Raw genomic sequence first — 13,260 nt, 5'->3', positions numbered from 1 at the left:
TGACAATTGACACTTCAGGAGGAAAATGTGTATGTCCATTAATGGACTACATTAAAGTACTTTCCATATCATTTTCTGTGACAAATTGCTGGTTTCACCTGAGTGACCGTTTTTCACAGACCTGGGGAAGTTCCAAGAATTGGACTTCTTGGAAATTACTCTAAGCTTAGTGCCTTTAGGTTGTTTCTTTTTTTTTTTTTTTTTAAAGCAAGTGATCACAGCTGTGTCACTAGTGGCAGGCGGTCCCGCTTCCTCGCAGCCGGAGCGCTTGCCCTCAGCGTGGCTCCACGCGGTCACAGAGGCGGCGCCGGGCGCCCTTTGCTCCCTGGCCCGGCATGAAGGGGAGACTCGCCGCCTCCCCAGCCCGCGCTCGGCAACACGGGACGCTTGCGAAGCGATGCGCCGGGGCGCGCAGCACTCCGGAGCCGAAGCCTGCCCGCGGGCTTCCCAGTGACTCCTCAGGAAATATGTGGCCGGTCCAGAACGCCCGGAGCCGCGGCGCGGGCGAGGGGGGCGGCGGGCGCTCCCGGCGCGCCCAGGTGCGGCCGCCTCCTGCGGCGGGCAGGGAGCTCCTCGGGCGCGGCCTGCCGGGGAGCAGCGCGGGGGTGGGGTGGGGTGGGGTGTGGGGCCGGGCAGGCAGGAAGGAAGGAAGGAGAGAAAGCAAGCAAGAGCGAGCGAGCGAGCTGAGCGAGCGCGGAGCCGGAGGGAGAACTGAAAGTTGAAGCAATCTAAAGCTCTTGCGCTTCCTTCCTCTGCCTCCCTGAGCCCGGCAGCCGCTGGCTTTTGCCAAAGGTAAGGCGGCCTCGGCGGGCGCGGGGTGTGCGGGGTTTTGGGCGGGGTCTGCCCGCCCGCGCGGGCCGCTGCCGGCGCTGGGGCTGCCGGCGCTGGGGCTGCCGGCGCTGGGGCTGCCGGCGCTGGGGCTGCCGGCGCTGGGGCTGCCGGCGCTGGGGCTGCCGGCGCTGGGGCTGCCGCTCCCGGAGCCGCGGGCAGCGAGCCCCGCGCTGCTGTGCGCCCTCACTGCCGGGCAGGGCGCGGCGCTCGGCGACCCGGCATGTCCCCGGTGGCAGATGCCGAAACTGGGATCGGACTAGAAACGGCAGGTAGAAAATAAGGCGTGTATTGCTCTCTGTTTTCTTTGTAGCTCCAATTGTTTCAACGATTTGTATGTAAATGTCATGCTAAAGAACTGTGTTTTACTGTTGTGTATTTATTTACTCTATGAGTTGTTTTTGTGAAGTCAGACATGAACAGACCTCATGTTAGCTGCCATTATATACCTGGAAATTTTATCAGAAAATTTAAGAAAGTCAAAGAAGCTGTAATATGTCCTGGATAGAGAATACGAAGTGGAGGGTACAGCACCCGGGTGTTGCCACAGCAACTTCCCAAAGTTCCAATTCCACGTTCAGTTTGCTTATTCATGCCATGTAGTTCTTTACTCCAGCGACTCTGCAAGTTGTTCCACTGGAATTTCTTGCAGTAATGAGGTTTGACTCCGAGGTAACGAAGGCTGCTGAACCTTTTTCTAGAAGGCAAGTGCTCTGAAATGAAAAAAAGCAAACAACAACAACAAAAAAGCAACACCACAAAGAAACGATTTGACAGAGGACATGATTAAAGTTATTTTGTTATTATCCACTAGGTTGACCTATGCTTAGTAACTTCCTTGTATTGGTAAAGGCAACAGTTCTATCGGAATTGTTGCAATCAGGTTTTTTATTTTTTAATTTTTTTTTGGTTTTTTTTTGTTTTTTGTTTTTTTTTTGAGCAATCCACATACTGATTGTATAATGTAGGTTTTGGAAGAGATCTTTAATCTGCAATGTTTATATGTTAATCTTGTCAGTTTGTATGGAGTCAATTACAATGTGAAGATGAAATTCACTACTTGCAGATTCCATTCTGCTCCATGGTAAGACTTGTTGTATTGTTTTATTTTGCCTTTTTTTTTTTTTTTAACATATTTATGAGGATCTTAATCTAGTATGTTGTTTAGCAGAAGTTGGGAGCAAGCCTGAACTTGCTTGTGTTTGTTGAACTGATTGCTCACAGTGTGATTATTCTGCCAAGTACTTTTAAAGGTTTGACAGTTTCTTCAGGCTTGTATCTGTACTGATAATAAAAAAGGGAAAAAAACCGCCTACTCCCACTTGAGTGTTTCTGTGTTCATCTATAATCTACTTTCACACATTTCATTATTAAAATTCGGCTTGCTTGCTTCAAAAAAGATTTGTCTATCTCTGGGTCAATTTTGTCTTCAAGAATTTTCAACTTGAAAAATCACAGAATGAAAGAATTTTAATATTAGTTGGTATAGCTTTCGAGAATGTTAGATGCAGGTGCTTACTCTCCATGTGAGGAAGGGTTCTGAGAGTTAGAATTGCCATTTTTCTTTGATGCTATTTAGCTGTCACTAAAAGTAAAAGAAAAGAACGGTTAGGCCACTCTGAGGTTGTTTTTTTTTGCCACTCCTTGTCTAAGCCCCTTCCATAAGAAGGGAAAAGGAAGAAATTGACAATCAGTTTGTAAAGAAGTGTGAGAAACATCTTTTATGAAAGAAAGTTGCATGACCCCATAGATGGCTTGGGATGTACAACACACACTGAATTCATCCTCTGCTGAAACTTTTTCCTTAGAAGGAAAGCCCAAATGGTTTTCCTTGTATTGCTTTTTTCACATAGTAATTTAGGTGTTTTGTCCCTATTTTGATAAAATGGGTCTTCTAAGAAGTCTGATTTTTTTTTTTTTTAAACGATTATAGCATTTTCCTATTTTTAGTAACCATGTTGAAAATGGTGATTTTTGTCTCGGTTACACTACTTAGGAAAACATAATATTACAACAAAAATCAACTTTATTTCAGCAAGTTCAGATTCCCCTTGTGAGTTTTTTTTTTTTGTTTCTTTGTTGATTTTTGCTATTTATTTCAAAGTAGGAAAAATCTATTTTGCCTCGCTTTTGAGAGATTTGTTTTACGGAATGTATGCAAGCATGTGCACTAATGTTTACAAATACAGAATTTGTAGTGGTAGAAATATGGATGGGAAAGAGAATGAATGTATTTGTACAAATGTGCATATTCCACTACCTTTCTAATACTGTACATTCTTTAGGGTTTATTATGACTTACTTTGCAATCAAAGCTAAGGAGGAGATTAAATTCTTATTTAAATTGATAGCAGCCATATCAAAACAGGCTAATGTATTTAATAAGGTGTTTCTTGAGTTCAAACCTTATAAAACATTTTAAGAAGAGAGTACATATTTTTGTTCTACCCTGCAAAACACTCACTAGTGTGTGTAGATTTGTTTAGCTGTTTGTTAGGTTAATCTTTGTGTAAGCAGTGAAACCAAACCAGTTGTCAGTATAACCCTTTGCTTAGACCCACAAAAGAAGATGTGATCTTAGTGGTATTTAACCAGTTACATAGCTAGGCTAGATCTATAGCATGTCTTAAGAAATCTTGATGGATATGCTGATAGCTTCTGCCATACACAACTACAGAAGCAGACAGTGGCCTGGGCTTTATCTTCCATCACTATTGGCATTTTGTGGTCAAAATGTCTTCTCAGCAAGCAGTTCCTTTCTCCCCCTGCTACATGCTTTGTTCATAAAGTACACAGCAAAATGTAACCATTCTTACTGATTTGGAAGCAAAGTTTGTTCTCTGCTAGGTAACCCTTTGCATTGGTATGTGGTTTATACAAAGATAGGTTAGAATCCAAATAGCTGATAACACATGGCTATTTCAGTTCCTGAAGTAACAACACTGGAGGTGTCTCAGAATAATGTGTAGGCAAAGCTATTGCATTTAGAAAAAAACGGTATTTAGATAGAGAAGAAAGAATGTGTGGGTATAAAGATATATTTTTATATATAATATTTATTAATTTATTTATAAATTTATAGCTAAAGCTACTTTCCCAGCTGCATTTTTTGTTATTATGAAAGGTGGAGGGATTGAGAAGATGATACTGTCTGAAGATGAACACTAACATCTTGAGGAAAAAAATAGCCAAATGCTACCATGAAACCCAGAACTGTCAAGGAAGGTGGAAATGGCTGAGATAACCAGCTGCAACTGCAACTTTAAAAGCTTTAGACTGATATGCTAACACTGTAGGGGTTTTCTATACTTGAATATGTGTGTGGTTTGGTGGTTGTTTTTTGGTTTTTTGGGGGCGGGGCTTTCCTTGCTTTTTTTTTTTCTTTTTTTTTTTTCCCCCTTTTGTTTGTAATCTGTATGATTGTGCTTTTAATTTAATTACTGGGTATCTGAAAGATTATTTTCTGGCCCAAACACTATCTGTCTGATAATTTCTTCCCCAGTAAGTAATTTCTGTACTATTTTTTTTCATTCTGTACTCAGAATCTGAGAATGTATATTCAACCAGTTAGGAGACTGTACATTTACATTTTCCAGAGTTTAGAGATGGATGGAGGCCATACTGTTGAATTTTATCCGTTATGACTAGAGGCTGCCATGAGAATTTTGAGGAAATACTGAGTTTTCAAATTTTTAAAGGAATGATGAAAATTTATATAAGCATGCAGGTTAGGATGGGACAAAGGTAAAGATGAACGTGGATTGTTAATCAGTTTAGATCAATCCAAGGCTTTTTAAATTTAAATGACTTGGGAATCTTTAATTGAGGGTTAACTCTGTAAAAAAAGTTAATCTTTCTTGAGAGGTTGATATCTGATTGACCTATAGAGTTATCTCTCTAAAAGGTTTTAGTTGTATCAATTTAAGATTCAAGATAAGTCACTTCTCAGACTTGTGGGTAGTGATCAAAGCCGATAAAAATATATCCAGAAAAATTAGAGACTAGAGAGAATTCAATGATTTATTTTAAATAAAGGGACATTTATAGTAAGTATACAATATTTTTACATCTTCCAGAAAAATGTAGGTTTTTTTCATTTTTTTTTTCTTAATATTATGTTACATATGTGTTTATGCTGTAAGTATGAAGAGTATATTTTTTTCCTTGGTTTTGATTACCACTCTATAAAAGTGTGGGAGTAATAAAGATATTTACAAAAATCTGCAGGAAAAGATGTCCAGTGATTGAGGTAGTTATTTAATAATTTATTTCATAATCATAATAAAGTACAATTGCCAATAGTAGTGATACAGCTGTGCTTCATACAGTACCTTATTTTAAATTTAGGTATATCTGTATGTGGCTTTGGGTAATGGGGAGGGGCATAAATATTTATTTATCTATTTATTTATTACTACCTTTCTGAATAATGACTTGGATATTCAGAAGACATTGGCGGAATCTTATAGGAAGCGGTTTATCCTTTATTTAGGAGTTGATACAGTAAAAATGTAGGCACTGTTTTAAACTTCAAGTCTAGATCATAAGTACTGCATTTTTGTCATGAAATACTTTGAAGAATTAGGTATCAATGCCTATTACCACAGACAAATTCTGAGCATAACATTTATACCTAAATCTTAATGCTCTTCCACTGAAGCTATTCTTTCTTTTCCAGGCTGCTTAAGGCTAGTACTGGCACGCCAGGACAGCTGCTACAGTCAGCAGGTTTCCCTAAGGCTAAATTACTCCTTATACAGAAAGAGAGAGGTGAAAAAAAAATGTTGAGTGTTGCTGATTTTAAACCTTCTTTGAAGAAATATTATTTCAGGCTGTTTAAAACACCTTCAGAGCAGCAGCATCTGGATTTTGTAAATTGTGCATTTAGATATGGCCCTGAAAGAAAGAATAACTCAAACAGATGAAATTTGGAGCGTAAGAGCTGAGTTGGAGAACACTAAGGAAGAACTCATGGACAACCAGAACTTGCCCATGTGGTCATGCCTTTTCTCTTTGTGGCAAAGGGAAAACTGCTTCCATGTCAGAGTTGAGATGCTGGTGGTTATCATTTTCCTGTGTTCCTCCAGGACAATTTGTTTTGAAGGGCTGGATCTACTGTTGAAAACCATGTTATTAAGGATAGTACTTATTCACTTGGATTCTCAGTTGAAGATGGCTTGAACGCTTAGTTCACGTAGAATGCGCTAGTCATTTTTTCTTTGTTCCATTGCAAGTGTGTTTCTATGCTAAAAGAATTTCGAGACTGGAGGATAAGGGAGTAGAAGCCCTGTTCTGTAATTAATTAGTGCTGGTGTGGAAATGGGAAAGCTTTAGGTTCCAGTCATGATCTTGGATAACTTTCTCTCCCTGATACCCCAATACTGTGTGATAAGAGTGTGTGTGTAGGTAAGTGGTCCATCTCTTAACTGTTCATTTTAATGTTTAACTACTAGGAATATGTGTTTTAAGTCTGTATTACTTATGCTGAGACTTTGATTTTGCTATTTTTTTAATACAGGCTAAGATAAAAGGATGGGTTTACCATTGTTGAAATTATTGTGTACAAATGATTAGAAAAATATTACTGTTCAAGCGACAGGCAGTCTTTCACAATTTTATTCAAGGTAATTGTGAGGTTCAGGTGAGAATTTTTTTAATGCCCTTTTTATTTTCCATATCTTTGCAGTCTTTAAAAAAAATCAAAACAACAGTTTGAACTGAAGAAACTTGAAGAGGTGTTGTGAGGAAACAGATATTTTCTGCTGCCTGGTGGACACCAAGTTTTGCTAGTGAACATGCATGCAACCTGACTATTTCTACATGACTGTGTGGGACAATATATGGAATAAAGTCATGTCATCCACAGGCAATGGCACTGATATTGAAGAGTTTTTGGTCAACATTAACCTTGCACAGTATCTTCCTAACTTTAAAAAATATGGCTATAACACTGTGACAGATTGCGTGGGAATAAGTAACAGTGTGCTTCAGCAAATGGGAGTGCTGCCTACAGGGCATCGCAGAAGGATTCTTAAGCAGTTAGACAGTCTTTTGAAAATTCAAGGAAATTCTCTTTTCCATGAAAATCTAAAATTCAAAGACTTGAAAGGTTTAGAAGAGAAGCAACATTCATCCTCAGATCAGGAGTCCCCTGTAAGCAATTCAAGTCTAGATGGGATGAGCTTGATATCTGCAACATCATCAGAACAACTTCTTAAAAAATCTTACGTTAATAAGGAAAAGTTTGAACTTGTAGAGGACAACTCAGTGGAGGCAAATGATGATAGCTGTACAAATTTGGATTTTTCCAGTTTATACCATAATTCAGACAGCATACTAAAAGCTGTCAGTCAAAGTAGAAATATCAAGATGAATACTCAGCCAGATGCATCACTGACAGAAGCTGCTGCATACCAAGCTGATGAGCACTTGACTGGCCCTTTGGTGTTTTGTGATCCTCCTTCATTTGTTCGTTCATGTGAGACAAAATGCAAGGAAAACAAACATCAGAGGTTTGCAGATGAGGGTGATTTATCTGATAGCAAACCAGATTCTCCATTCTATAAGTTTAAAGGAGAAATGATAGACAATGATTTATATGATTCCTGTACACTAAACTGCATGAAAGTATTTCCAAAAGCAAGCCGATCTTTTATCTTAAGGCATCGACCTGTGCCAGAAATACCTGAATCAAGTAAAGTTCAATCTTCATCAAGGTAATTGCTGTTCATTACTAATGAGAAATTACTATCATGGTAGAACTTACGGTTGGGGTTTCTAGATTTTTTAAAATTTTTTTTTAATGTCTTTTTTTTTTGGTGTGAATTTTTTTTAATATGTGCTGTAAATACACTGGGTCTGATATGTTGCCAGATTAATTGAAGAGAAGGATTAAGCTCAATGTAATTTAAAACCAAAAATGAAACTGCAAACGGAAATTTTAGGATGGTGTGCCCTTTAAACCTCCCCAATTTCTCTGCATCTACACATTAACAAAGAAAGGAATTTTTATTGCTTTAGATGTAACTCTTAAAAACAACTATATGAAGCATAATCAAGAGCTTACTTCAAGATGGCTTTTGGGTTAATTTCTGAATTAATTTCTAGTAGTAATTTAATTGTTAATTGTGGAGAATGAAAACAACCATTTATTTATATTATATGCTGGCTTTTGCTGCTGGTCTCATAACAACAAAACCTTAGCTTTTAATGATATTTCTAGTATAAAAATATTTTCAAGACATTCCAGCAGGGGAAAACAGCAGTGAAAAAAGGAGGAAAAAAACCAATAGATGTGGAAGATTTTCAGAGTTTGTGGAATCTTTGAAATTGTTTCTAATTATTCAGGCAATATGACTGTGTATTTTTCTTCCTTCCAAATTGTTGAGTTCATAATTTGAATCCACAAATTTCTGAGTGGCACTTATTTTCTTGAGTAAGCATTAGATGTAACTTTTCTTGGAAAAATATGATAGTGTTGAGAAAAATATTTGCTGTTGGGACTTAATTCAAGACCTATCTTAATAAAAGGATAATTATATGAATGTTAAAAGTAATAGGCAATGAGTGTGTAGTCAATCACAAACAATATTACAGCCTATAAGCAAAAAATATCTCCACACAGGTTAATTTGTAATATTTTTGGATCTATTAAGTAAGTTTTAGTTGTCATGCTGGCTAAGTGTCTTAAACAGAAGAAAAATTAATACAGAGGCATATACAAAGTGTTGTTGGTGTAGCCATATCCAAATGGTTAGGTTGCATTTATTTTATTTTTGAAATTTTTTTTGAACCACAAGCTATGCCGGGAAGGGACATGTCTAAGAATGTTTTGTATTTATCTTGTTTTTTTCATCTGCATATCTCAGCAGTTAGAAACATCATTGAGTTTATACACGCTGTAAATGCAGGGGTTTCCCAGCATTTATAAGTTTTTTTAGATTACTGAAAGAAGTCAAAATTAATCTTGTAATACAATTGTTTGAACAGGTGGAGAGGCAAAAATTCTTTGCAACGATTAGGGATTTTTTTTGTGTGCCTTAAAAACTGCTTCATTGGTGTCTTCTAAATGACAAAAAGTTTTGCTCATTGAAACTTAAGTATACGCGTCCATTAGTGAGGAGCAGATTAATGTTAACTTTTGTAGAGTGATTATCCATACTTCATTTAATAAAGCTGTTCATGCTGAGACAAAATGGGATTCTTAACCTAAAAGGTAATAATAACTACATACTAAAAGAGTACTCTCACTGTCTTTTTGAGAAATAATCATGCAGTTGAGAGAATATGCTGTATTTGTAGTCTTCCTGCTGGAGTAAATCTTCCAAATCCCAGTCTGTTAGTCATTGATACGTGACTGGGTTGCTAACTGCATTACCCACCATTTTGATTTGTGAGCTCCAGCTTCTTTTGGTCTTTATGTTCCAGTTATAATAATATGGAAATCCTGAGGGACCAGTCTGTCTGCTGAAGATCGAGGCTAAACAAGAACTTCACAGCAGAACTTAAACTTCGCAGAAACATTCTTGATAACCTTTCTGACCACCTTTTCATAGGGGCAGAGAACTAATTCAGAACTTTAAAATGGCACTGCGCAAGCATCTTTAGTCTCAGGAAAGATTGTGTCTTTATCACAGAACTGCATAGACAAACAGCCTCAACTGGCCTTATTGACAGATGCTGGTTTCATCCTGATTACATTGGATAAAGGCTGTTCCATAGAGGCAGAAAAATCCTGCTGAAATCTGGGAAACTCAGATTTCCTTCTAGTCATTAATGGATATTAGTAATTAAATTTTGATACAAGAAGTACTTTTCTCATCACCTCCTATGTGCATTTGGCACTAAAAGTTCATACAGTGGGTCTCCTTGGGCTCCATGGTAGGGCTATACTATTACTTTTAATTTATTACTATTATTACTATTTTTATTACTAATAATGCACTTACCTCCCTTGCAATTTTGTCTGTTTCCCCATGCCTCATTTCTGCTCCTGGCTCTCGCCTCTAACAAAGCATGCTGGCAGCTGAAAAGACACCATAGCATTTTAGAAGTTGAGGATACTTTGGGTTTATTTCTTTTTTGAATTATGGCACTACAGTGTGGGATCACTGTATTGGAAGGATGCAGAATTAAAAAAAAAAAAAAAGGAAAAAAGTGTAAATTACACAATTTTACATAAGTTTCTTAATAGTGGAGTAATTGTGCAGATTTTAGTACTTTTTTATTGCTCAGTATTGATGTGTAGTTATATTAGATTATTTTTGGCTAGACTTTTCCTTATCATTATGAGCTCTGTGTTAGAGAATTAGTAAAGATCGGTCAAAAGGTGTTTAAAGCCACAAAGTGAAAAATTGAAGTTTTTGTAAGACAAAATAGTGAAAGTATTGCAGTGGATGGAACTAGCTACTCATGTGTCTTTAGGACAAGATTAAAGATAATTAGTTTTGAAATAGTTTTAGAATATTTAGATACTTTGAGTCAACTAGCAGTCACTCTTCTGTGAAATAGTTACCATTGCATCATTCTGGGAAGCAATCTGTTCAAATGAAAAACCAAAGTAGATTTGTAACATGGTAGATTTGATTTTTTTTACAGAATAACATGCAGACAAAAATTCAGACTGATGAGTTCTATAATTTTTTAGGTTTTTTTATGTCACTGATCTCAGTTACTTGTGTTGTGCAGTAGTGAAAATATTTTAAGAGAAATAAGGAAAACTAGACCAAAATTCTGGGCAACATCCTGCATATAGGGGAAGATATAAAGATATAAATAAGTAAAATAGATGATGGTCTTGGCCCAAGCAGGCAACATTTGTTTTCTGCAGTTGGCAGATCCTATAGTTGGAATTTCTTGCTTGGTGCTGATATCCTTTAGACTCCATTTCTTAACATTCTAATGGTCAAGATCGCTAATGAGGTGCCAAGCTCTCTACCGTGTTCTGCCACATAAAATAAATGTTTTAGAAGAGAGAAGCTGCTCCCTCTTTTTTCCTGTGGTAAAGTATCCTTATTACTTTACCTCTGCTAGCAGTCTACGGACCCCAAAGCTTTAACACAGACTGCTAGATCAGTTTTGACGTGTTTGCATTTATGGGAGGGTTAGGTCTTGAGATAGAAAAGAAAACATATCTTCAATGAGATTGAAAATGAAAGCTTCTTTCATTTTAAGACACTCAGCAGATGAATGCCAGTAAAGACTTTGAAGCACTGACTGCTTGCACTAACCTCCTTCCCTCATCTTATTTGCAAGGTGACAGGAGTATATTGAATAAAATAGCTTTGTGCAAAGTTCTGTGCAAAGTTTTAGCTTTCCAGCCTCTCAGCATTTAGCAAGACCAGTCACATCCTTTCATCCTGTTTATGCATAATATGGGGTGCTAGAGAAGCATATGCAGCCTGAGCTGCATCCGGTGCCTCTTCATATGTGAAAACAGAGAGTTTGAATCACCACAGTTGTAAGAGAGTCAACGTTGAATAATAATTGAAATTATTATTATTATATCTTTGAAAAATTAGTCCAAAAATTGTGATTGGCAGACTGCTTGCACTGGCCTTCCATTAAAGAGCAAAATAAAAGAATATAATAAATCTTCTTTGTTTGAAGTACTTAATTTTTGAATTGAAAAAAATTCAAGAGAAAAGGTATTCACTTTTTGAAATGGCTAAGAAAAAGTCATGGATTGATATAAGATTTTTTCAATTTTTTTCCTTCAAAAGACGTCTTCAGTATTTTTCTCTCTTTTAATCCAGGTATTTAATTTGTACAACAACCAGTTTGCTGCTTTATTAAGCGTGGACAAATTTTTATCATTTTGTAGCTTGCACTATAGGCTTTTTATAACACATAAACTTTCAAGCAGATTTTCAAAGTGAGCTCATTTCAATTATTTTATATCTTGAGGCAGTTTTTAATTTACATAAGTTGGGAGTTTGCTTTCCAGAAATGACAAATAAGTTGTATTTTTGAATACTGGGAGAAAACCCCTATAGTTTGCTTTTTAGGAGGATTTTGTGCCATGTATGCATAAATGTGGGTGCATGATCAAAAAGAATACACAAGTCCTGCAAAGTATATGGATTTTAAAAAAAAGTATGGGGTATTTGTGTGGGGGGCAGGGGTGGAAGGTTTGTTTTGTTTTGCTTTTTAAGCTGATTCATTTTTCATTACCTGGTGAAATTATCCATCCACCCTGAAACTAAGCAAATGACTCACTCTTTTACATAAGGAAAGCCTCCATAATTTTAAAAGCTCTTCGAATCAAAGCTATTTATCTGTAAGTCTTAATTTAGTTTAATGCTGCTAAAACTCTTCAAAAGATACCAACTGAAAACCAAAAAATCTGATCTGTGTTGAAATACACTAGGTTAGGTGTTTTTTTTTTTAAAAAGCATATTACGTTCTTTAAAATTTGGTTTGTACAAACTGTGAAGTTAATTTGCTAATGGAGCTTCAGAAGGTGTAGCAACATGAATTTTAATAAAATGTATGATGAAATACAGACTTCTAAAGTATTTGCTGTGTATTTATTGTAATTGTGACTCAGGAGAGTAGGCAAATGTATATGGCAACTAGGTCATGATCAAGTTTCCCTGGCCAAACTCACCCTGTTTTCAAACCTAGGATTTTATAATGTAATCGTTGGGGAACTTAGTTTCTATAACCTGAATAACATTTGAAATGTCAAGTAATGTTATAAGATGTGGCTTCTGTCTTGAATTTAAGCTAATAAAATTTTGGGGGCAGATTTAAGTGTGGAGTAAAAATTACGTGAAATAATAGTTCATGAATGCCTGCCTTCTGTCACAAAGGAAGATCATTTTGTAGTTAGGAGTAAATCAGACTGGACTTCATGAGACCGTAGGTTTAAAGTTCTAAATGTAGCTTATCTTAAAATAATAAAATTTCTCAATATGTTAAATGGGGAAACAAGAGTTAGAGATTGATATTTTTAGTAGAATGTGAATGGCTTTAAGGGATGGAGGACCCACAAACTTAGGAAAACCAATAATGATCTTACATGGCATATTTTAACCTCAGAGTATTCTGTAAGGATGCATGAGAACCTTTAGTACGCTTATTTTAAGCAGAGAAAATGAAATTAAGAGGAAGAATTGCTAATTATGTTAATGGAGGAATTCAGAGCTTGACTGAAAAGACCACTAATACAGACCACTGGACTAGTGAAGGTGGGTTAGAAATTTTTAAATTCATACATTTTTCTTCCTGTGTTCTGATTATAAAGCTTTCTTGGCCTGAAATATTAATAATAGCAATAATATTGTACAATACATGATATTATTGAAATACATGGGGCCAGCACACAGTTAATAAAATAACTTTTCTGCTGTACATGGACATAAATTCTTACCAATGTATAAAATGTGTAAGGGTTGTCACAGGCAGTTGCAATGCAGTGCCATTTACCTC

The 13,260-nt window shown here is 36.8% G+C and overlaps 1 protein-coding gene across 5 annotated transcripts in view; it reads left to right on the top strand.

Annotated features, from left to right (window-relative positions):
- The first annotated feature begins 651 nt into the window (after positions 1-651).
- Positions 652-13,260, top strand: part of ARAP2 (ArfGAP with RhoGAP domain, ankyrin repeat and PH domain 2) — a 120,812-nt gene continuing 108,203 nt past the window's right edge. For 2 of the 5 annotated variants that reach the window (XM_040065495.2, XM_040065498.2), the window contains exons 1-2: positions 669-792; positions 6,515-7,544. In XM_040065495.2, coding sequence (XP_039921429.1) covers positions 6,628-7,544 — 917 coding nt within the window. In that variant the 5' untranslated portion in view covers positions 669-792; positions 6,515-6,627. Of the gene's footprint in view, positions 793-1,047; positions 1,101-1,846; positions 1,913-6,514; positions 7,545-13,260 lie in introns of those variants that run through there. The other 3 variants (XM_058420725.1, XM_040065496.2, XM_040065494.2) reach the window with 3 other exon arrangements.

Source organism: Hirundo rustica, chromosome 5 (assembly GCF_015227805.2).
Source record: "Hirundo rustica isolate bHirRus1 chromosome 5, bHirRus1.pri.v3, whole genome shotgun sequence".
Classification (NCBI taxonomy): Eukaryota; Metazoa; Chordata; class Aves; order Passeriformes; family Hirundinidae; genus Hirundo; species Hirundo rustica.
This window is presented reverse-complemented; position numbering and strand designations above follow the sequence as displayed.